At 37.2% G+C, this 25575-nt stretch overlaps 1 protein-coding gene across 1 annotated transcript in view; it reads left to right on the forward strand.

The window, feature by feature from the left end:
- LOC126720672 (probable LRR receptor-like serine/threonine-protein kinase At1g56140) overlaps positions 1-22965 on the forward strand; it is a 28168-nt gene extending 5203 nt beyond the window's left edge. The window contains exons 2-8 of the mRNA XM_050423414.1: positions 17385-17613; positions 17711-17860; positions 18377-18495; positions 19422-19632; positions 19731-19962; positions 20055-20205; positions 22364-22965. Of these exons, the coding sequence (XP_050279371.1) occupies positions 17385-17613; positions 17711-17860; positions 18377-18495; positions 19422-19632; positions 19731-19962; positions 20055-20205; positions 22364-22747 (1476 nt within the window). The 3' untranslated portion in view covers positions 22748-22965. The remainder of the gene's footprint in view (positions 1-17384; positions 17614-17710; positions 17861-18376; positions 18496-19421; positions 19633-19730; positions 19963-20054; positions 20206-22363) is intronic.
- Positions 22966-25575: the final 2610 nt, after the last annotated feature.

Genomic DNA, 25575 nt, shown 5'->3' on the forward strand with positions numbered 1-25575 from the left:
ACCGAAGTCCTCGGCGAAAAACCTCTCCGCCGCCCTCCAAGCGGTAATCAATCCACTAGAAAATATAGTTGGGATACAAGGACATCAATAGACCCTCCAAGCCTAATCTACCCAGTGCACCTAAGCCCTCCAAGCTTCTTGCTCCAACGAGGTTGCGCCGAACCTTTTTCTTTTCTAGCTTCCCGGATTCCGCTACTAGACCGTAGCATCAACCAATGAAGATTGGCTCATTCCTAACTGCTTCCCAGAAATCCAAACAACTGTCTCACAGTGATGATGATGGTGAGAACCAGGTTTGGTATAATGCCTCTCAAGGATTTGACAATGGAGAGGAAGAGAGTTGAGGAATTTGAAGAGACTCTAAGGTAGAGATTGTGGGTGAAGCAATCTGGTTTTTCTTTAGGGTTTCTCTCTCAAAATTCTCTCTGGAAGCTCTCTTTCAATCGTGGGTAAAAGGGGTATTTATACTGGAGTGGGAGAGGAATGCGAAACGTCAGGTTTTACAAAAACAGGGGTGGCTCGCGGCTTGACCTCGCGGCTTGACTAAGTCGCGAGATCCAGTCGCGAGTTAACCGTATGGCCAGTGGTCCTGTTTTGTCCTGTAGTGCTCCAGCTAGCATGACTGTTCATCTTCCAGCATGCTTGGCACGTGTGCAGCTTCTGGCAGCTTGCAGCCGCGAGTCCACCCGCGAGTCTCTGTTTTCTTGCACACTCTTGAGCAAACTTCACTCTATCTCACTCACTACCCTTACAACAATCCCACCTAAATACAGGGTTACTAAATGCTGAATTACAAGCAAATTTGGCACGGAATAAAGCCAATTAGATGGTTGAATAAATTCAACCTTACAATCTCCCCCTTTGGCTATTCCGTGACAAAACCCTAAAACAGACTCTAGACTTAACATGTGAGTTGGGAACAGTTGAACAAAACTCACTCACACCTAACTCTAGAAGCTGTGAAGCACTTGAATCATATGAACATAATACTCCTGAAACACAACAATACACCATGATCATTGTAAGCAAAAAATTATAAATGCATATGAAACAGGCAATATGTGATCAAGCATAGATGGAGTTAATAAACAAACCATGGCTTGATCAACCAAGTGAACACCACAAGGTAGTGATCACAGTGCTCATTCACACTTGGAATGAACACAAGGACATACAAGTTAACAAGCACAAGGCAAGACACTTGTATGCTCCACACTCAACCAATGCATAACACACAAGGCATATGCATCTAGGAACAATCCTACAAGGGCACAAGAGTGACAGTACATAAACCAAAATGCAGAACATTTAGATTAAAGTATTGATTTCAACATAGCATAAAGGCTGCATAAAGCAAGGTACATACCATATAGCCTACAAACTATGCATAAACCATTAACCCTAAAAGCTTACAAAAGCACATGGGTACAAACACACAACAATCCTGAATAACAGTTTACAAAACACAATCTATCAACTTAAAGAAAAAAATTGAAACTGAAGAAGAATGTAAAGACACTCCCCCTTAAGTAATATTCTCCCCCTCTGATCATGCCTTCTCCCCCTTTGATCATGCCTATATCACTCCCCCTTTTTGTCATGGAATAGGCTAATCATCCTCTTCCAGCTTTCTCTGAATTTGATCCAATTGAGTTTGAAGAGAAGTAAACTTCATATCCCATCGAGTGCTTTGATGGTGTAGAGAAGCTGTGAGTCCAGACATCTTTGTATTCAACTCGTGGACAGAGGGTACAATGCGATCAAGTTTCTCATCTAGGGAGAGAGTGCTAAACTGAGAGTCACTGTGAGAAGCAGAAGTTTCTGGTTTGGCTCTCTTCCGACTATGTCCAATGCTTGCATTGAATGTACGCATGTTGATTGGACTTAGTTTGGGGATAGGAGACTCATCAGCCGTTGGATAAATTCCCTTGAGCTTCAAGATCCGTGAAATGAGACTGCAGAAAGGAACGCATATCCGAGACTCATTTCGAAGAACCGTTTTGCGCAGAACATGAAAGATATGAGCACAGATGTCTATTTCCATATCAGAGATTAGATCATGAAGAAACAAAGCACGTCCAAGGTTCATATACCCAGTGCTTGATAAGGGGTACAAATTATGAAACATCATAATTGTAAGCACTCTCAGTTTTGGAGAAAGAGAGGAAACACTGATGGATTTGCCATTGGGTGAGAACTCCAAGTCTTGACCAAGACTTTCTTTGAGAAGCTCCTCATCAGGACAGAGATCATCATAAACTGGTGAATGTCGGAAAATGGGTCTGTTGATGTGTAGAATTTCTGCCAGATATGAAGGAGAGACAGAAAAGCTCTTTTTCCGAACCCAGCACTTAAGTTCATCTCCTTCCACAATTGCATTAGCATAAAATTCTTTTACCAACTCTTCATACACGTCATCCGGATCAGAGAGAAGATAATTCCAATCCTTGTGAGCAAACCATTTCGGAATGTCAGTGTCATGAAGTGAGGACTGATCCAAAGCTCTTTCTAGTAATGGTGTGGCATGTAGAAAGAAATTTTCATAAGACTGATAGGCTGCATATGATCTGAACTTGTTGGGATCGAATCTCTTTGATGAAGAGCGAGTCCCTTTTGGTGGAGGTGGGTAATCATCAACATCAATTACTGGTTCCTTCCCTTTGGAACTACCTCCTTTCACAGCAGCTTTCTTGAATGGTGACATGACCAGTCTGCATTATGAACAAGGGAAATGACAGAACACAATCCAACAGACTATATTAGCAGTGGGTTAGAGGAATTTTAAGGACAATGAAGAAACCCTAATAGCTGGATGAGAATGGTCAGAAAATAGCAATAAGGGACACAAATGGCCCAAATTGAACTACACAATATAGGGAGACCAAATAGAACCACATAATCAGCTGAAAAAGGACCCACATTCAACAACACATCAACATGATACCACATAGGATCATAGTGAAACACGACATCAACAGCAGATTAGACAAAAATAGCTAACCCTAGCTAAACACATGATGAAGAACACAACCACCAACATAAACTAGCTCAAAAATAGAAACACAAGCATCCAAGCGAAGCATGGACAAAGAATAATAGTTGAGCTAAAAACCCATCACAAAATCACAATCAAATGTGAATAAACCAGAGGGAAAACCATAACAACAAGTAAAATAGAGTGCAGGACAGAAAACCATACCTGTTAGTCGACGATTTTGAGCTGAAAAGAGGCAAGTATTGGAGATCGAAAATGGAGGCACGGTGACAAAGTGTAAGAGCAGATGAGAAAGACAATGAACAGTCACAAAAAGATCGAGGGAAAAATAAAAAGTTTAAAAACTGCCCCTGTATATCCAAAACACGCGATTTTCGCAACTGAATCGAGTCGCCAAAAAGTCGCCAGATCAAGCCGCCAAAACACTCAAGGACAAAAAGTGTTTTTCGCGACTGGAAGGTCTACCCGTGAGTGGAGCTGAGCCGCGAAAATCTCTGAGTGAACCTCGCGACTGGACCTTCCACTCGCGAACAAGTCGCCAAAAATGACCAGCGAAGATGCGACTGAGTCTCGCGACTTGACATACCCGCGACTGAGCCGCCAAAACAGGGCAAAACTGGATTTTTGAAATTTTCAGATTTTTTTAACAAAATACTTTCCAAAAACACCTAAAACACTCAAAAATCTTTTTGTGCTTGAATTAACAAAGATTGAGCATGTGAAAACACATTTTATCAAGTACAATCAAACAAATGAATATGGCATTTATTGAACATAAACTTGTGTGTTATGTGTGGATATCAACAATGAGATAGTCCTTCGTCTAATGTGAAGCTTCAATGATCAATTCAACCAAGGCATACACAATTAGCACTAGATCATGTGACCCATCTGAATTATAGAAATATGTATATATGACCTCCCACACAACTTGATAATCATAACATGGAGCTTATCATTTGACTCCACTTTCAATCAACATTTGATCTTTTTGATCTTTTTGAGGCAATCACCTCTCATTGTGAGAGTGATATTTGACATTTCACTTTAATGAACAAGCCTTTGGCCTTTTTGAATGAACATTCACTTTAATATAAGGTCGCTTACCCTTTTTCCTAGTCAAATACTAGAATGTGCGACAGGCTTTTGCAGGTCAATATCTCTTTTCATTTGGAGATTTACATTTGGTAAGCTCTTTTTAGCAAAACAAAAATAAAAAGTGGGAAGATATATAGACACAAGTCTATGCATGTCTCAAGATCAACATAACCATTCACTAATCATTCATGACAAGTTTGAAGATCTATTTACAACAATCACATAGATTTCAAGATTTTTCCCACAGTGATATAAGTGCATGAAAACAAGCAATGCTCGAAAATGCACAAAGCCATTAGCACAAAGGTACAAGGCAAAACAAGTTTTGAGACAATACTCAACAAAGTCAATCAAGCTTTTTGATTTTCTAATTTTTATGTGATTTTTGGATTTTTGACACAAGAAACAAAAATGATTGAACAAACATAAAAAGAAGCAACAGTATTCACAAATGGACAAACAAACAAGAAACATGTTGCACAAAAAGCTAATCAAAGAGGTGTGTGCCCCAACACTGACAGACTTAACATATTATAAATATGTGAAGCACACAACACACAAGAGAGTCAAGGAATTGTACCAACACCAATGGTCTTACAGAGTGATTCAAACCGTGGACCATCGAGAGGCTTGGTGAAGATATCCGCCTTTTGATTGTCGGTGTGTATGAACTCAAGACACACAACTCTTTCCTCTACCAAATCCTGAATGAAATGGTAACGTATCTCTATGTGTTTGGATTTTGAATGCTGGACAGGATTCTTGGAAAGATTGATGGCACTGGTGTTGTCACAGAAGACACACATCGTTTCTTGAGGAATTCCATAGTCATGAAGTAATTTCTTCATCCAAAGAAGCTGAGTGCAGCAACTTCTAGCAACGATGTATTCTGCTTCTGTAGTAGATAGAGACACTGAATTCTGCTTCTTGCTCATCCACGAGACAAGATTGTTACCAAGATAAAAACAGCCGCCTGAAGTGCTTTTCCGATCGTCTACATTGCCAGCCCAGTCAGCATCTGAATACCCAGCAAGACAAGCATTTAAGTCTTTTGAATACCACAGACCATAGTTTGCAGTACCATTCACATATCGAATGATTCGCTTAGCAGCAGTCAGATGAGATTCCTTCGGATTAGCTTGATACCTGGCACAAACGCCTACACTGAAAGCAATGTCCGGTCTACTGGTTGTAAGGTAGAGAAAACTCCCTATGATGCTCCTATACAATGTAGGACTTACTTCAACTCCCGACGAATCCACATTCAGTTTAGTGGAAGAGCTCATGGGAGTGGAGGCATGTTTTTTGGAGTCTAGTCCAAACTTCTTGACAATGTTTCTGGCATACTTCTCTTGAGATACAAATATACCCTCCTTCTGTTGTTTGACTTGAAGACCCAAGAAGAATGTGAGCTCCCCCACCATACTCATCTCAAACTCCTTCTTCATCTCCTCAGAAAATTCAGTAGCACGATCTTCGATAGTTGCCCCAAACACTATGTCATCAACATAGACTTGTGCCACAAGGAGATAATCTTCATCATTTTTGACAAACAGAGTTCGATCGGCGTACCCTCTCTTGAAACCTCTATCTAGAAGATAATGTGTAAGACGATCGTACCAGGCTTTAGGCGCTTGTTTTAAGCCATAAAGGGCTTTCTTCAATCTTAATACATGATCTGGAAAATGAGGATCCTCAAATCCTTTTGGTTGCTCAACAAATACTTCTTCATTTAGATATCCATTCAGAAATGCGCACTTAACATCCATTTGATAAAGTTTGAAATTCAAAGTGCACACAATGGACATGAGGATTCGAATGGATTCGAGTCTTGCCACCGGAGCGAATGATTCATCAAAATCCACTCCTTCTACTTGAGTGTATCCTTGAGCTACTAACCGAGACTTGTTTCGAATTATCTCTCCATCTTCATCAGTTTTGTTTTTGAAAATCCACTTTGTGCCTATAACATGAACGTTCTCAGGCCGTGGAGCAAGTTCCCACACATCATTCCTCACAAACTGATTCAGCTCTTCATGCATTAACTCAACCCAATTCTCATCTTGAAGAGCCTCTTCAACCCTTTTTGGTTCAAACTGTGCAAGATAACAGTGATATGTTACATGATTGGCTAGCAGAATATTTCCTTTCCTGAGGCGAAGACCGTCATCAAGTGATCCTATGATATTACTTTCCGGATGATTCTTGATAACTCTTGAAGATGGCCTTTTTGAAGTGGAAATTTCATCACTACGAGAGATAGGAGGATGAACTTCTGGAGGAGTAAGAGGGCTTGAAGTTCTAGACATCGATCTCGTTTCCATTTTTGGGTTGATGGGAGTCGATTCTACTTCTGGTATAGGTTCTTCACCTTCTATATCCAAAGCTTCTACCTCAACATCAGGCTCTTCGGTGCTCGGCCCTTCTACATCATCAATCATTTCCACCTTAGGTAAGGCATCATCAATCTTGACATTTATGGATTCCATCACAGCCTTTGTTCTCTTGTTAAACACTCTATACGCTCGACTTATAGTAGAGTAGCCAAGAAAAATACCCTCATCACTTCTTGCATCAAACTTCCCAAGATTCTCTCGATCATTTAAGATATAGCATTTACTTCCAAATACCCGGAAATACTTCACTTTAGGCTTCTTCCCATTCCATATCTCATATGCAGTCTTCTTTGTACCAACTCGAAAGAAAATCCTATTGCCAATGTGACACGAGGTGTTGACAGCTTCTCCCCAAAATTTTTGAGGTATTTGCTTGTTAAGCAACATGACTCTTGCCATCTCTTGAATCACACGATTTTTTCTCTCTACCACTCCATTTTGTTGTGGAGTTTTGGGAGCTGAAAACTCTCTTTTAATTCCATTCTTCTCACAGAAGGACTCGAATCTTGCATTCTCAAATTCCCTCCCATGATCACTTCTAACTTTGGCTATCGGAATCCCCTTTTCATTTTGTAGTTTCTTGCACAGAATCTCCAACCTCTCACAAGCTTCTGATTTTTCTCTAAGGAATTCAACCCAAGTGTATCTTGAGTAGTCGTCCACAATGACCATAATGTATCTCTTCCCCCCTAGGCTTTCAGTTCTGGTGGGCCCCATTAGATCAACATGAAGTAACTCCAAGCACCGAGAGGTGGCTATCACATTTACCTTGTGATGACTTGCCTTAGTTTGCTTCCCCATTTGACATGCACCACAAACGGTCTTCTTCACTTTTCCAAACTTAGGAAGTCCCTCGACTGCTTCAAGTTTGGAGACTTTTGCTACTTGTTTGAAGTTGGCATGCCCAAATCTGTGATGCCACAGCTCCAACATATCCACCCGAGCACTTCTACACGATATTGGTGCCGTGGGAACTATTCCATAACAGTTATCTGTAGTCCGATTTCCTTCCAAAACCTGAATCCCCTCTTCATTGATGATCAAACATCCTTTCTTAGAGAATTGTACCAGGAAATCATCATCACAAATTTGGGTGATGCTCAGCAAATTCGCCTTCAGCCCTTTTATGAACAGCACATCTTTCAACAGAGGCAAACCAGGTATCTCAATGGTTCCTTTGCCTAGGACTTGAGCATGACTTCCATCACCAAAGGTCACATAGTCACCAACCTTTTCTTTTAGTGTCTTAAACAGTGACTTATCCCCTGTCATATGGCGAGAACACCCACTGTCAAGATACCACAAACACGCATTAAACACCTTCAATGAGGTATGCACAAATAGGTTCACATGTGACAGACATTCTTGACCTTCAAACACAAACTCATCATCAGTTTTCATGCTTCTTTCAGATTGATTTTTCATTTTCAGATTCTCAATCATCTCGCACAACATTCTATTCTTTCTTTTATATTTCTTAATCAATGATTTAGATTCAGATATGCTACTGTGTAAGACAAGATTCTGATTTTCAAGATATTCCAGCATGTGAGCAATAACTCTAGCATGTTTCTTAGTTTTTAACAACTCTACAAGATCATCAGTAAGACACCTTTCAGACATATGCATAGAGTCATTTTCACAAACACTTAAGCTACAATTCAGCATGGTATAAACCAAAACAACAACCACAACTCAGGGGTCTGGGATCACACTTAGGTAATAAAACCACAACAAGTGTACCCGCTCTGATACCAATTGAAAGTTCAAAAACGTGTACAAAACACCTTTGAACGTTTAGACCCCTAAAATACAACTTAACCAATTCAAGCAATATGTCAAACAACTAGTGTGCGGAAACTTAACACATGCTATAATATGAAATTGGTTATAAACTATCTAAGCCATAACAAAATAAAACCACAGCAGATAATATAAAGGCAAAGATAGAGAGGAAGGAAGAAAGACAACACGCGATGTGTTATCGAAGAGGAAACCGAAGTCCTCGGCGAAAAACCTCTCCGCCGCCCTCCAAGCGGTAATCAATCCACTAGAAAATATAGTTGGGATACAAGGATAGCAATAGACCCTCCAAGCCTAATCTACCCAGTGCACCTAAGCCCTCCAAACTTCTTGCTCCAACGAGGTTGCGCCGAACCTTTTTCTTTTCTAGCTTCCCGGATTCCGCTACTAGACCATAGCATCAACCAATGAAGATTGGCTCCTTCCTAACTGCTTCCCAGAAATCCAAACAACTGTCTCACAGTGATGATGATGGTGAGAACCAGGTTTGGTATAATGCCTCTCAAGAATTTGACAATAGAGAGGAAGAGAGTTGAGGAATTTGAAGAGACTCTAAGGTAGAGATTGTGGGTGAAGCAATCTGGTTTTTCTTTAGGGTTTCTCTCTCAAAATTCTCTCTGGAAGCTCTCTTTCAATCGTGGGTAAAAGGGGTATTTATACTGGAGTGGGAGAGGAATGCGAAACGTCAGGTTTTACAAAAACAGGGGTGGCTCGCGGCTTGACTAAGTCGCGAGATCCAGTCGCGAGTTAACCGTATGGCTAGTTGTCCTGTTTTGTCCTGTAGTGCTCCAGCTAGCATGACTGTTCATCTTCCAGCATGCTTGGCACGTGTGCAGCTTCTGGCGGCTTGCAGCCGCGAGTCCACCCGCGAGTCCCAGCCGCGAGTCTCTGTTTTCTTGCACACTCTTGAGCAAACTTCACTCTATCTCACTCACTACCCTTACAACAATCCCACCTAAATACAGGGTTACTAAATGATGAATTACAAGCAAATTTGACACGGAATAAAGCCAATTAGATGGTTGAATAAATTCAACCTTACAGTATCTCTATGTGTTTAGATTTTGAATGCTGGACAGGATTCTTGGAAAGATTGATGGCACTGGTGTTGTCACAAAAGACACACATTGTCTCTTGAGAAATTCCATAATCATGAAGTAATTTCTTCATCCAAAGAAGTTGAGTGCAGCAACTTCCAGCGGCGATGTATTCTGCTTTAGCAGTAGATAGAGATACGAAATTTTGTTTCTTGCTCATCCACAAGACAAGATTGTTACCAAGGTAGAAGCAGCCTCCTGAAGTACTCTTTCGATCGTCTACCAGCCCAGTTAGCATCTGAATACCTGACAAGACAAGCATTTGAGTCTTTTGAATGCCACAAACCATAGTTTGAAGTTCCATTAACATATCGAATGATTCGCTTAACTGCAGTCAGGTGAGATTCCTTTGGATTAGCTTGATATTTGGCACAAACACCAACACTGAATGCAATGTCCGGTCTAGTAGCTGTAAGATAGAGTAAACTCCCAATGATACTCCTATATAAGGTAGGACTTACTTCTACTCCAGAAGAATCAACATTCAGCTTAGTAGATGAGCTTATGGGAGTGGAAGCATGTTTTTTGGAGTCTAGTCCAAACTTCTTAACAATGTTTCTAGCATACTTCTCTTGTGAAACAAATATACCCTCCTTCTATTGTTTGACTTAAAGACCCAAGAAAAATATGAGTTCCCCCACCATACTCATCTCAAATTCCTTCTTCATCTCCTCAGAAAATTCAATAGCACGATCTTCAATGGTAGCCCCAAACACTATATCATTAACATAAACTTATGCCACAAGGAGATAATCTTCATCATTTTTGACAAATAAAGTTCGGTCAGCATATCCCCTTTTGAATCCTCTATCTAGGAGGTAATGTGTAAGCCGATCATACCAAGCTCTAGGTGCTTGTTTTAAACCATAAAGGGCTTTCTTCAATCTCAACACATGATCAGGAAAGTGAGGATCCTCAAATCCTTTTGGTTGCTCAACAAACACTTCTTTATTTAGGTATCCATTCAGAAATGTACACTTTACATCCATTTGATAGAGTTTGAAGTTCATAGTGCATGCAATGGACATGAGAATTCAAATGGATTCGAGTCTTGCCACAGGAGCGAAGGATTCATCAAAGTCTACTCCTTCTACTTGAGTGTATCCTTGAGCTACTAACCGAGATTTGTTTCGAATTATCTCTCCATCTTCATCGGTTTTGTTTTTGAAAATCCATTTTGTGCCTATGACATGAACATTTTCAGGCCTTGGAGCAAGTTCCCACACATCATTCCTCACAAACTTATTCAGCTCTTCATGCATTGACTCAACCAAATTCTCATCTTGAAGGGCCTCTTCTACCCTTTTTGGCTCAAATTGAGCAAGGTAGCAATGATATGTTACATGATTGGCCAACAAGATGTTTCCTTTTCTGAGGTGAAGACTTTCATCTAGAGACCCTATGATGTTGCTTTCTGGATGGTTCTTAATTACTCTTGAAGATGGCTTCTTTGATGTGGAGACTTCATCACTTCGAGAGATGGGAGGATGGACTTTCGGAGGAGTAAGAGGACTTGATGTTCTAGACATCGATCTCGTATCCATTCTTGGGTTGATGGGAGTCGATTCTTCTTCTGGTGTAGGTTTTTCAACTTCTATATCAAGAGCTTCGACCTCAACATCGGGTTCTTTGGTGCTCGGCCCTTCTCCATCATCAATCATCTCCACCTTAGATAAGGCATCATCAATCTTGACATTGATGAACTCCATCACTGTCTTAGTTCTCTTGTTAAAAACTTTATACACCCGACTCGTAGTAGAGTACCCAAGAAAAATACCCTCATCACTTCTCGCATCAAACTTCCCAAGATTCTCCCGATCATTTAGGATATAACATTTGCTTCCAAACACCCGGAAATACTTCACTCTAGGCTTCTTTCCATTCCAAATCTCATAGGCGGTCTTCTTTGTTCCTACTCGGAAAAATATTCTATTGCCAATGTGACACGAGGTGTTGACAGCTTCTCCCCAAAACTTTTGAGGTATTTGCTTGTTAAGCAACATGACTCTTGCCATTTCCTGAATCACTCGATTTTTTCTCTCTACCACTCCATTTTGTTGTGGAGTTTTGGGGGCTGAAAATTCTCTTTTGATTCCATTCTTTTCACAGAAAGACTCGAATCTTGCATTCTCAAATTCCCTCCCATGATCACTTCTAATTTTGGCAATAGGGACCCCTCTCTCATTTTGTAGTTTCTTGCACAGAATTTCCAACCTCTCACATGCTTCTGATTTTTCTCTAAGGAACTCAACCCAACTGTATCTTGAGTAATCATCCACAATGACCATAATGTATCTCTTTCCTCCTAGACTCTCAGTTCTGGTAGGCCCCATTAGATCAACATGAAGTAACTCCAAACACCGAGAAGTAGCAATCACATTCACCTTGTGATGACTTGCCTTTGTTTGCTTTCCCATTTGGCATGCACCACAAATGGTCTTCTTCACCTTTCCAAACTTAGGAAGTCCCTCAACTGCTTCAAGTTTGGACACTTTAGCTACTTGTTTGAAATTCGCATGCCCAAATCTGTGATGCCAAAGTTCCAACATATCAACACGAGCACTTCTACACGAGATGGGTGCTGTGGGAACTACTCCATAACAGTTGTCTGTAGTCCGATTTCCCTCCAAGAACTGAATCCCTTCTTCATTGATGATCAAGCATCCCTTCTTAGAGAATTGTACCAGGAAATCATCATCACAAATTTGAGTGATGCTCAGCAGATTTACCTTCAGCCCTTTTATGTACAACACATCTTTCAACAGCGGTAATCCAGGTATCTCAATAGTCCCTTTGCCTAGGACTTGAGCATGACTTTCATCACTAAAAGTCACATGTCACCAACCTTTTCTTTGAGTGTCTTAAACAATGACTTATCCCCTGTCACATGGCGAGAACAACCGCTGTCAAGATACCACAAGCATGCATTAAACACCTTCAATGAGGTATGCACAAATAGGCTCACATGAGACAAACATTCTTGACCTTCAAACAAAAACTCATCATCAGTTTTTATGCTTCTATCAGATTGACCTTTCATTTTCAGACTCTCAATCATCTCACACAACATTCTATTCTTTCTTTTATATTTCTCAATTAATGATTTAGATTCAGATATGCTACTGTGTAAGATATGATTCTGATTTTCAAAATATTCTAGCATGTGAACAAAAATCCTAGCATGTTTCTTGGTTTTTAACAACTCTATAAGTTCATTGGTAAGACACCCTTCAAACATATGCATAGAGTCATTTTCACAAACACTTAAACTACAATTCAGCATGGTATTTTCCATAACAGCTACCACAACACAGGGGTCTAGGATCGCACTCAGGTAATAAACCACAACAAGTGCACCCGCTCTGATACCAATTGAAAGTTCAAATATGTGTATAAACACCCTTGAACGTTTAGACCCCCAATTTACAAATTAACCAATTCAAGCTTTATGTCAAACAACTAGCGTGCGGAAAATGAACATAAGCTATAATATAGAATTGGAAAAACTATCTAAGCCAAATTAAAATCACAACCCAAAGCAGATAATAAAAGGCAAAGATAAAGGGAAGGAAGATGCAAACACAAAGACAACATGCGATGTGTTATCGAAGAGGAAACCGAAGCCCTCGGCGAAAAACCTCTCCGCCACCCTCCAAGCGGTAAACAATCCACTAGAAAATGTAGTTGGGATACATGGACAGCAATAGACCCTCCAAGCCTAATCTACCCAGTGCACCTAAGCCCTCCAAGCTTCTTGCTCCAACAAGGTTACGCCGAACCTTTTTCTTTTCTAGCTTCTCGGATTCCGCTACTAAACAGTAGCATCAACCAATGTAGATTGGTTCCTTCCTAACTGCTTCCCAGAAAACCAAACAGCCCTTTCACAGTGATGAATATGGTGAGAACAAGGTTTTGGTAAAATGCCTCTCAAGGATTTGACAATGGAGAGGAAGAGAGTTGAGGAATTTGAAGAGACTCTAATGTATAGATTGTAGGTGAATCAATCTTATTTTTCTTTAAGGTTTCTCTCTCAAAATTCTCTCTAGAAGCTCTCTTTCATTTGTGGGTATAAGGGGTATTTATACTGAGGTGAGAGGAGAATGTGAAACGTCAGGTTTTACAAAATAGGGGTGGCTCGCGGCTTGGCCTCGCGACTTGACTGAGTTGCGAGATCCAGTCGTGAGATAACCGTATGGCCAGTTGTTCTATTTTGTTCTGTAGTGCTCCAACTAGCATGACTGTTCACCTTTTGGCATGCTTGGCACGTGTGCTGCGTCTAGCGGCTTACAGCCGCGAGCCACCCGCGAGATCAAGTCGCGAGTCTCTGTTTTCTTGCACACTCTTGAGCAATCAACACTCTATCTCACTCACTACCCTTACAACAAACCCACCTAAATACAGGGTTACTAAATGCTGAAATACAAGCAAATTTGGCATGGAATAAAGCCAATAAGATGGTTGATTAAATTCAACCTAACAGTATGTTTGATAGACTGTAATAGACCCTGGAATGTAATAGTTATTCTTGTGGTTTAACTATTTAGTAGTCTGATTATGTTTTTATTACAGAGAATAATTATTTTTTACGAATAACTATTTTTTAATGAGGAATAACTATTACTCTCTAAAAGTGTTGTAATAGCTATTCTTTAGTAGGTGTATTAATTTTTGAAATTAATATATTTTCAAATAAATAAATTTTCCATAAGCACATAACAATTATGATAATAAAAAATAACTAATCCCTCTTTCAAATTAAAAAAAAAATAATAATTTATTTTTTAGGAAATATAATTATATAAGTAAGATATTTCCTAAAATATATTTTTATTCTTATTGTTATGTAATTATCATTACAGCTTACCAAACGTGTCCTTTTACTTAATCTGTGTAGTTTAATAGCAAAAGTTTGTGTTTAAATTTTGTTTTGCCACACAACCATGCACGTGGAGAGGCCTTGACAGTGTATGGTTGTGTGGCAAAATACCCATGAAACCTCTAAAATGACCAAAATACCCCTGATATCTCTAAAATCAACAAATATGCTTAAAAACCACTAAAATGACCAAAATACCCCTGAAATCCAAAAAATGACCAAAATACCCTCGAAACCTAAAAATTACCAAAATACCCCCCAAAACCTAAAAAATGACCAAAATACCTCCAAAACCTAAAAATGACCAAAATACCCCCAAAACCTAATAAATGATCAAAATACCCTCAAAACCCAAAAAAATGACCAAAATACCATCAAAACCTAAAAATGACCAAAATGCCCCCGAAACCTAAAAATGACCAAAATACCCCCGAAACCTAAAAATAACCAAAATACCCCTTGAAACCCAAAAAATGGCCAAAATACCCCCGAAACCTAAAAAATTACCAAAATACCCCCAAAACCTAAAAACTGACCAAAATACCCCCGAAACCTAAAAATTACCAAAATACTCTCGAAACCCAAAAAATTACCAAAATACTCCCAAAACCTAAAAATGACCAAAATACCCCCACAACCTCAAAAAATACCAAAATACCCCCGAAACTCAAAAAATACCAAATACCCTTGAAACCCAAAAAATGACCTAAATACCCTCGAAACCTAAAAATGACCAAAATACTACCGAAACCTAAAAAATTACCGAAATACCCCAAAACCTAAAAATTACCAAAATACTTCTGAACCCTAGAAATTTACCGAAATAACCCTAAAACTAAAAGATGACAGAAATGCCCTCGTAACCTAAAAAATGGCTAAAATAACCTTAGAATCTAAAAGATGATGAAAATAACCCCGAAACCTAAAAAATTACCGAAATTCTCTCAAAACCTATAAAATGAATTAAAGACTCTTAGAACCTTTAATTTGTCAAAATATCCTCGAAACATCCAAAATACCCTGAAACCTCTATTTCGGTAATTTTAGATGTTTCAAGTGTATTATGGTCATCTTACATGTTTAGGGGAATTTTGGTCATAATTTGGGTTTCAAGGGTTTTTATTGATAATTTTTTTAGGTTTTGGGGTTATTTTGGTTATTTTTTTTAGGTTTTTGGGGGTATTTCGATCATTTTTTAGGTTTCAGAGTATTTTGGTAATTTTTTTAGGTTTCGGGGGTATTTGAGTTATTTTTTAGGTTTTAGAGGTATTTCGGTCATTTTTTAGGTTTATGGAGTATTTTGGTAATTTTTTAGGTTTAGGGAGTATTTTAGTAATTTTTTAGGTTTAGGGTATATTTTGGTAATTGTTAGGTTTTGGGGATATTTTGGTCATTTTTTTAGATTTTTGGGGTATTTTGGTCATTTGGTCATTATTTTAGGTTTTGGGGTTATTTTAGTCATTTTTTAGGTCTTGGGGTATTTTAATCATTTTACAGGTTTCAGAGGTATTTTGGTCATTTTTTAGGTTTTAGCGGTATTTTTGGTAATTTTAAGGTTTCAGAGGTATTTCAGTCATTTTTAAGGTTTAGGGGGTATTTTGGTCATTTTTTAGGTTTAGGAAGCATTTTGGTCATTTTTTGGGTTTTTAGGGTATTTTGGTAATTTTTGGGTTTTGGGGATATTTTGGACATTTTAGAGGTTGGGGGGGGGGGGTATTTTGCTCATTTTAGAGGTTTTGGAGGTATTTTTCTCGTTTTGTGGGTTTTGAGGGTTTGGTCATTTTTGGGTTTTGGGGATATTTTGGACATTTAAGAGGTTTTGGGGGATATTTTGCTCATTTTAGAGATTTTGGAGGTATTTTGGTCATTTTGTGGATTTTGTGGAAATTTTGGTCATTTTTTGGGTTTCGAGAGTATTTTTGTCATTTTTTGGTTTTGGAGACATTTTGGTCATTTTTAGGTTTTATGGGTATTTTGGTCATTTTTTGGGTTTCAAAGGTATTTTGGTCATTTTTTGGGTTTCAGGGGTATTTTGGTCATTTTTTGGGTTTTGGAGGTATTTTGGTTATTTTTAGGTTTCGGGGGTATTTTTGTCATTCTTTGGGTTTTGGTGGTATTTTAGTAATTTTTAGGTTTTAGGGGTATTTTGGTAATTTTTTGGTTTCGGGGGTATTTTGGTCATTTGCTGGATTTTGGGGTATTTTGGTCATTTTTTGGATTTCAGGGGCATTTTGGTCATTTTTTTGTTTTGGGGGTATTTTGGTAATTTTTAAGTTTTGGGGATATTTTGGTCATTTTTTAAGTTTCGGGGGTATTTTGGTCATTTTTTGGGATTTAGGGGTATTTTGGTCATTTTCTAAGTTTCAGGGGTATTTTAGTCATTTTCTAGAAATTTAGATTTTATGTTGTTTATTTAAATTTTAGATGGGTTTAGTGGGTATTAGTGGGTTTATCCATTTAGACTCATTTAATTAAATAACCAAATGCGTTTTTACCCATTTAACACAAATATTCAAATAGGTTGAGTTAAAACTTATCCAAATAAGATGGGTAATTAGTGGGTTTATGGATATGGATAAAAATTACCACCCCTACTTGGCACAAATACTTAGAGGGCGTTTGGATTCCCCGTTTTCCTGCACCCACGTTTTGGTTTTGCGTTTTCTTTGTTTTTTTTTTTTTTTTTTTTTTTTTTTCTTTTCTCTTCTTTTGCCCGCATATGTTGACTTTGGTGGACAAAAATTATTGTTTTGCACTGTAGCAGTACTGTTCATGTACTGTAGCAATACTGTTCACGCATTAAAAAATATTAAAAATGGATCCCACGGTACTTTTCACACATTTAAAAATTATTTTGCTATAGTATTTTCAGTTTTCAATTTTCAGTTTTTAGTTTCAGCAACAATAAACTCAATCCAAACGGACCCTTATTATACTTCTGCGGTTCTGCCCAATAATGAATATGTTAAAAATACTATTTTAGTCCCTGTATATTTTGGGGTTACAGTAGGAAATTTAGAGTTCTCTATTTTATCAGCTTTACCTTTCAGTTGATATTCTCGATTACTTAAAAGATAAACTGACTGAAGCCTTTGAAATTTCGAATATGTTTATGTCAGGGGAATCTTGTCTCACAAGATTTTGACATACGAAAGGAAGCCGGGGGATCTTACATAGGCATTGAGAGGGATTTTCCGGCTCAGGTATCAGAAAACTATCTTGAAATCCATTTCTTTTGGGCTGGGAAAGGGACTTGCTGCGTACCTGTTGAAGGTACTTATGGACCTTCTATTTCAGCCATAAGTGCCATCAATAACAACCCATTCTTAGTCCCAAATGCTACTACAGGTACCATAATGCAAAAATTGTAGATGCAATAAGAAGATGAGGTACTGCTTTCCTTTAATGTTGGTGTCATGTTTTTGACTGCCTTTCTTTTGTATAGAATTTACACCCAGTTCTAGGAGTAGCAATGGAAATTTGATTGGTCTGATCGTGGGTATCAGTATTGGTGTTGGAGGCATTCTATCTGTTTTCATAGTTTTCTATATCATCCGCAAAAGAAAACGACTTCAAACCAATGACAATGAAGAAGGTGAGCCAGAAATCATGTTACACGTTTATGGTAGTTGTTGGACTTCATTCAATTTAGTCTACGAATTAAAATTACTGAATTTTTTCTTATTTTACTAATTTATTTAGTGAGTTGGCCTCTCAGTGCTGCACGTTATGTTTCGTACATAACACTGCACATTCAACTTCAATTCAATATCACGTTCACATATAAACTGCAGCTTCATAGAGGTTTTTATACCAAAGCTTCTTCTACTATGTCTGGAAATAATAAAAAACACATGCCCATATGTACGTGCACACACATGCATATCATGGAAAAGTAAGGAGAAACATGAGTTACTTCACCAATGAAGCCCCATCTTCAATCCAACAACATTCTAGAACAAACCACATTGATAATTAATGCTTAACATGGGGATGCTTCCTCAATTTAGCAAGTTAAAATTATCCCGCAATTTCTGCGCACAACTTAATAAAATTGATTACTAAACAATGGATTTAGAATTACAACCTGCGTTTATGTTGAAATTTGCAGAGCTCTTAGGAATTGATGTCAGACCATTCACATTCAGCTACGCTGAACTAAAAACAGCTACAGAAGATTTTAATCCAGCTAACAAGCTTGGAGAAGGAGGATTTGGGCCTGTCAATAAGGTAAGTTCCTATGCAATTAACAACATTGTGTGCATAAATCTATGTCGGTGCCATAAGGTCTGCAATCTGAAGTAAGTTAACAGAAATTAGACATATATTGCAATCGCCAGGAGCTTTTAGACATATGTTGCAATTGCCCAGCAGTAAAGAATCACAATGCAAAATCATCTATTTCAATTTTGTTTCTATATATATTTTTTCTTTATTTCATATTGCTTATGATTTCTAACATCCTGGCAGTTGTGATTGTTGTAGAAGTACATAAATGAAAATAATTGAATATTCATAACACAAATCCTTAAGCCCTTTTCTATTTCTTCTCTAGTTCTAATGCACTCACATTCCCAAATTGTTGTTAATCTTTTTTAATTTTTTATTAAAACTGTGGTTCAATCAGTAACCCAATGATCCAAAACCTACATAGGGTCAAACTTCAGTCTATGTCTAATAACTATGCATTGGAGAAAATAATGATCTGAAAGCGAAAGTTTTTGATTCCATATATTGAAATTGTAGACCAAATATTTATATGTGGTAATCTAGTCATTCTTTTCATATACTTTCCATTTTAATGGTATCAGTTAAAAACTGAAAACGGTTAGGTTTGGCCTCCAATTCCAGGGTATAAATAGCCATTCCTCACACACACACACACACACACACACACACACAAAACAACATTGAGTTTTATCCATGTAAATTTTTCTGTAAATGAATGTATGCAATTTTGTTCAACATAGTTTGATTGTATTTGAGCCATCAATTAGATAAGAAATGTGTATTACATCTATTGGAGCCACCCACCTCATTGGCTAGGTTCTCATTTTCTATATACACTAGTAGATCAAAATTATCTCTTGATGAGTAATGATTTATCGTTTAATTATTTTCTTTAATATTTGTGATTGAAACTCAATGCAAAATAGGGAACACTTAATGATGGAAGAGTAGTTGCTGTGAAGCAACTGTCTGCTGCATCACACCAAGGAAAGAACCAGTTCGTCACTGAGATTGCTATTATGTCTGCTGTGCAACACCGTAACCTTGTGAAATTGTATGGATGCTGTGTTGAGGCAGATAAAAGACGCCTTGTTTATGAACATCTAGAGAATAAAAGCCTTGATCAAGCATTATTTGGTATAAGAACACATCTTTGTTGCTGCTCTATCTCACTTTATGTGCACATATATTTATGTATAGTAAGTAGTTTAAATTTTTATGCTTGCATGAGACAGGAGAAAGAAGTTTGAATCTCAATTGGTCAACACGCTATGATATATGCTTGGGTGTAGCAAGAGGTTTAGCTTATCTTCATGAGGAGTCACGACTTCGAATTGTACGTAGAGATGTGAAAGCCAGTAATATCTTGCTTGATTCTGATCTCTTCCCCAAAATATCAGACTTTGGCTTGGCCAAGCTATACGATGATAACAAGAGTCACATAAGCACCGGTGTTGCAGGGACTATGTAAGACCCCAAAAGCTTAGCTAGTTACTATTTTATTTCATTTTTAGTTATGTTAATATTCAATTGTGCATATAATTGTGTTACTAATGTAGTGGATATCTTGCACCGGAGTATGCCATGCGTGGACACCTTACAGAGAAGACTGATGTGTTTGCCTTCGGCATAGTGGCTCTAGAGATGGTTAGTGGGAGGCGAAATTCAGACTCAAGCTTGGAAGAAGAAAAGATGTATCTTCTTGAATGGGTATGAACTATGTTTATGTGTTGCATATAGAAGGTTGCTATCTTTCTTTAATTGGATGCGTAGTCGTTTGAGTTGGAGAGAGAATTAAAAAAATTTATATATTAAAAAATTTATTTTGACTATGCAAAGTAGTTGAAAGATGTTTCTGCTATCTTGTAGCTATCCCAATGCTAGTTTTTTTTTGGATTTTGTTAGCAAAATTTTAGTTTCAGGCTAGTGCTTTACTAATGCTGTAAGGATTATCTTTTCCTTCCCAAAGAATGGGAGTCTTATTATATGGAGTTATCACTTTATTTATTCATATAAAAAAATTTTGAAAACCTCAAAATTGCACTGAATTGAAAAACGATGCATTGAATCTCTAATAAGAATAAAAAACATGGCTTTTGACCATAATTAAATCTGAAAATAAAGCTACGCTACTTTAGTCCTAAACACAATTTAAAATTTTAAAAATAGAAAATGACAAAAGCAATACATGGGACATGAACAATACCTATGATCTATGTCCCCCTATTTGAGTTCAGGTGCTAAGTTATGGATTGGGAAAGCGTAAGGCTCTCGCCCCACTCAGTCCTACAACTGGTTTCTAGTGTCTATTAGCAATATAAACAATTTACCACAAAACAACCTTGAATAACATATATTCATATTGTTACAATCAATTTTTTATAAAAGAAAAAGAAAAAAGAGCAAAACATCACATTTCCACAAGAATACTAGAGTCTAGAGATATCCATGTGAAATAATTAGAATGATTAATATTCAACATAAACAAATCATTATCTAATGAAAGAAAAAGTGAAACAATACATGAAACCTAACTAATCAAGCATTTCAAGCATGTAATAAATATACAAAACCTGATATGCAAGAGTGTACTTTATAATGCATGAAATGTATGGATATATGAGAGTAAAAATAACAAATTTAAGTGAAATGAAGATGATCCTTGGAACAATCAAGAAAACAGCTGGATTTGTCTAGATCTTTTACAATTTTACAAATTCATATGTAAATATACTTATCAGTCCCCCTAAGATTTTAAGGATAGGAAAAATACTAATGATTAAGTTAATATCCATCTTAGATTCACGATCTCCATGATACATTGGTGTACATGGCTTCAAAAAAGATTTAATATTTGCTTTGTTGTCGTGGTTTAAAGATGTTTACAATGTTATTTGTTGTGTTTGTATTGATTGTAATCCACTCTCTTTTTGTAATTGTATTAAACTTTGGATTGGAATGAGAGAAAACTGAAATTGTTTTCATTGAATTGATGAACATTAGAACTCTGTTAATGTGTGTATATATATATATACACACACACACAGAACAGAGTAGAAAGGAGAAGGAAAAACTAAATGGTTGACTTGCACTGCCTGAAATTAACAATCTAGCAAACTATTGAAATAACCAATCACAAAATGAGATGTGGCTACTCTAACTACTTGAATACAGAGACCTAAAGACGAATGGTTTTACATAAGATTCAAACTTGGACAAATTAAGCTACATGTCATACTGCACAAAACTTGTAGCAACTGAACCAGAGCTGAACTTGCAGAAGCCTTCATCTTTAACACTTTGTACCAATATATTATAGTTTACAATAAAATAAAAATTCCTCCTTTTTTGAACCTTAAAAAAAAAAGATTTAATCCTCTCTTAAAATAGCCCAACCACATCTAGTGATGTAAAATTGGCTTTGGCTTACAAAATCAAAATGGAAGATGATCTCTTGACGGATTCTTGATTTTATACACTAATATTTAGTATATAATCATAGATAAATTATTAAAACAAAAAGAAGGCCGAGTTCCCTTTTAGTAGATTAGTGTATTGTAATATATTAAAAAGTTTGTTTTCATGAATTTGTTTTTTCATACTTTGCCCTCTCCAACAACCACACCCCCCCCACCCCCCCCCCCCCCCCCCCCCCCCCCCCCCCAAAAAAAAACACCACCACCACTCTAAATCCTAGCTCTGTCCTTGTCACAGCCAATACCTTGAGACTATATGCTGAACCCCTTGACTCATTTGAACAATTGGATTTCTCCTTTCCTCCACCTTTGTACTATATTCTGAACAATTAGAAGGTTGACTCATTGAATATACTATATTCTGAAGCCTGGTAACAAAATATCTTTCTCAGGCTTGGCAACTACATGAAGACAACCGTGAAGTCGATCTTGTCGATGTCAAATTATCAGAATTCGATGAGGAAGAAGTAAAACGAGTAATCCAAGTATCTTTTTTGTGTACTCAATCATCACCTACATTACGGCCATCAATGTCGCGTGTGGTGGCAATGCTTTTAGGAGACATTGAAGTGAACACTGTAACTTCAAAGCCTGGATATTTGACTGACTGGAAATCTGATGATCCTAGAAGCTTAAGAAATGATGTTGCAGCTAGAGGAACTGTTAGCATCTATTATGACTATTCAGAAAGTTCAAGCATGGTGGGTTACATAGATAATTCACCAGTGAGTGCTTCTAAACCCATGCTTGGTAAGGCTATCAAACAGGGTAGATGAGAATTGGTCTATACTTTTCTTCATCATTTTCAATTCCTGATTACATATATATAATCAGAGATATAATTTTTTGTAATATTTTCTTTCTCAAATATGTTTGACACCATAATTCATTATATGTCATAGAAATGGAGTTTGTATCAAATTATGACTGAAATACTCAAATTTATGGCATTACTGAAGAAGCCATTCAAATATTTCACATGGAGATTTATCTGTTTTTTGGCCTTCAAATTTACTTTGTTGAAATTTGATCTAGGCAAAGCATATGATTGGTTGAAATGGGATTTTATTAGAGAAAAACCCGAATTCTTCCATATTCCTGAATCCCTTAGAAAGCTTACCATGAATACGATCACATCCACCTAATTTAAGATTTTATGGAATGGTAGTCCTGCCGGAGTTCCTACCCAGTAGGTTAATTACACAAGGGGATCCACTATCTCCTTATCTCTTTATTTTATGTTTGGAAAGGTTATCTATCATGTTGGAAGATGCAGTTAGGAAAAAACAGATACAAACTACTACATTTTGAGGACAAATTAGAATCTCACATCTGTTCTTTGCAGATGATATTTTCTTATTTGTGAAAGCAAAGCAACAAGGTTGTCAAAAATTAAAGGATATTTTGGATCGGTTTTAGTGCTTGTTCAGGACAGATTACTAGTACCTAGAAATCCAGGATAACTTTTTCTCCAAATACTAGTAGGCGGGCTAAGGAGATTATTCAAGGAATATTTGAGATCCCTACAATCAACAACCTGGGAACTTATTTAGGAACACCTATCTTTACTAAATTCTTATCTATAGCAGGTAGGGCAACTTAAATCAAATCAACCCCTTCTGCTATTCCTATATATGCCATGCAAACAGCTATGATCCCCCAAATAATATGTAAAACGATACATAGGATGAATTGTAACTTTTTGTGGGGGGACACTAGAAATCATAGGTGGTTGGGACATGATCACTAGGCCTAAAAAGGAAGGAGGTTTAAAATTAAAAAAAAAAAAAAAAAAAAAAAATACGAGATATGAATATTGCTATGCTTACTACGAAGCTTGGAGACTCTGAAAAACCCCAAATTCTTTATGGGCTAGAGTATTAAAGAGTAAATATTTTCCACATATATCTCTTCAAGATAGCCACACGACCCCCTTGGCTTCACACATTTGGAAAGCTTTCCACCTGGGAAGTAGATATTTTTTAAGATTAAAGGTATGCATTGGATCACAGGGGAAGGTAATCTTGTAAACATATGGTATGACTCTTGGGTACTGGGTGGCCCATTGAGGAACCAAATAGCATGGCCTTAACAGCAACACGAGGGAACCAGAACTGTGGACATGCGGAAACAAAATCACACATGCAGTATGAAAGATCTCACCCTACAACTACCTGGCCAAACTAAGGATATTACTAAAGGAATTCCTATTGCTCAATTCCACTCTCCTCAAGGTAAATTAGTTTGGTCTAGAAATAATGGTATCTGCTCTGTTTACTCAGCCTACAAGTTCTTGCATGAACAAGAACAAGTGGTGACTAATGATCGTTTTCGCACTTGAAACTTTATAATTTTACATCAAAGTGGGATTGATCAAACTTGTCCTAGATGCAACCAAATTGAGACTTCTCTACATGTGTTACGTGATTGACCATGGGCAATTCATTTTTGGCACCATCTTCCTGGATTTTTACCTTAAATTTCTTCCAAGAGCCACTTCAGAATTGGTTCAAAATAAACTCAAACTCCAATCATTCTGAGCAGACACATAAGGTACTTTGGAAGCTTCTTTTTGTCATGTCAATTTGGCAACTTTGGCTAGCCCGCAATGAACGACTTTCTAAGGACTCTTCTAGCACACAATCTCAACTTATCCACGCATTTAACTCTTGAATTTTATTACACAGCATCTAACTCTTGTATCATTTATTAGGGACTTATTTAAATTTATTCATCACCTTACTTTTTAAGCACACCAAATTTACACTATTTGCTATTCAAAATTTATCAATTTATAGTTCCCACTGTGGTAGGCTTACCGCATGGATTTCTTAGTTCGTTAGCCAATCAGTTATATTCTTCGAATATTTCTCTAAAAACACAATCACACCAAAGTTAAAATATATATATATATATATATATATATATTTATTAAAAAAATTAAATTATAAAACGAAAATAAAGGATTGCGCAACAAGATAAGCACACTCCATAAATATAGGAAAAAACTCAAACCAGGGAGTTTCATTAATTCAATTTCATATATTAAACAAATCGACGGTATGATAGGCCATTTTCGCTATTAAGTATTTATTTTAGTATCATTGTTGATGAAACCAAAAATCATTAGTTGGGTCACTTGTCCAAAGAGCCTTCGACGAGCATCTGAGATCTGCATGAAAAATAAAATTGGTTGAAGAGACCACCGGGGTGAGTCCAGGTGGAGGAGTCTTCGATGCTTGAGTTAGTATTCACCCGTATATTTTGTATATAGATAGCATTTTGTAGTATTTTTTATGTACCTTAGTAAATGGACAGATTGTCCATTTTATAGGTAGCTTGGGTAGCTGTTGTGCTTATAAATGTTTTCATGTACATAATTGCAGGTAATTATTTTCCTGTGTGTAATAGTCTTTGTCTTAATAGGAGTTTAAGGTTGATGAGTAACGGTTGTCATTAATGTGTTGAATGTGCATGAGTGGTTACATATTTTTCCATGATGGTCTACTATAGAGCAACCACATCAGCTTGTGTAAATTTTCTGTCTATTTTGCAAGAAAAAAACCTACTTTTTCTATTTTACACATTCACTTTTACAAAACAC

This window comes from Quercus robur, chromosome 4 (genome assembly GCF_932294415.1).
Source record: "Quercus robur chromosome 4, dhQueRobu3.1, whole genome shotgun sequence".
NCBI lineage: Eukaryota > Viridiplantae > Streptophyta > Magnoliopsida > Fagales > Fagaceae > Quercus > Quercus robur.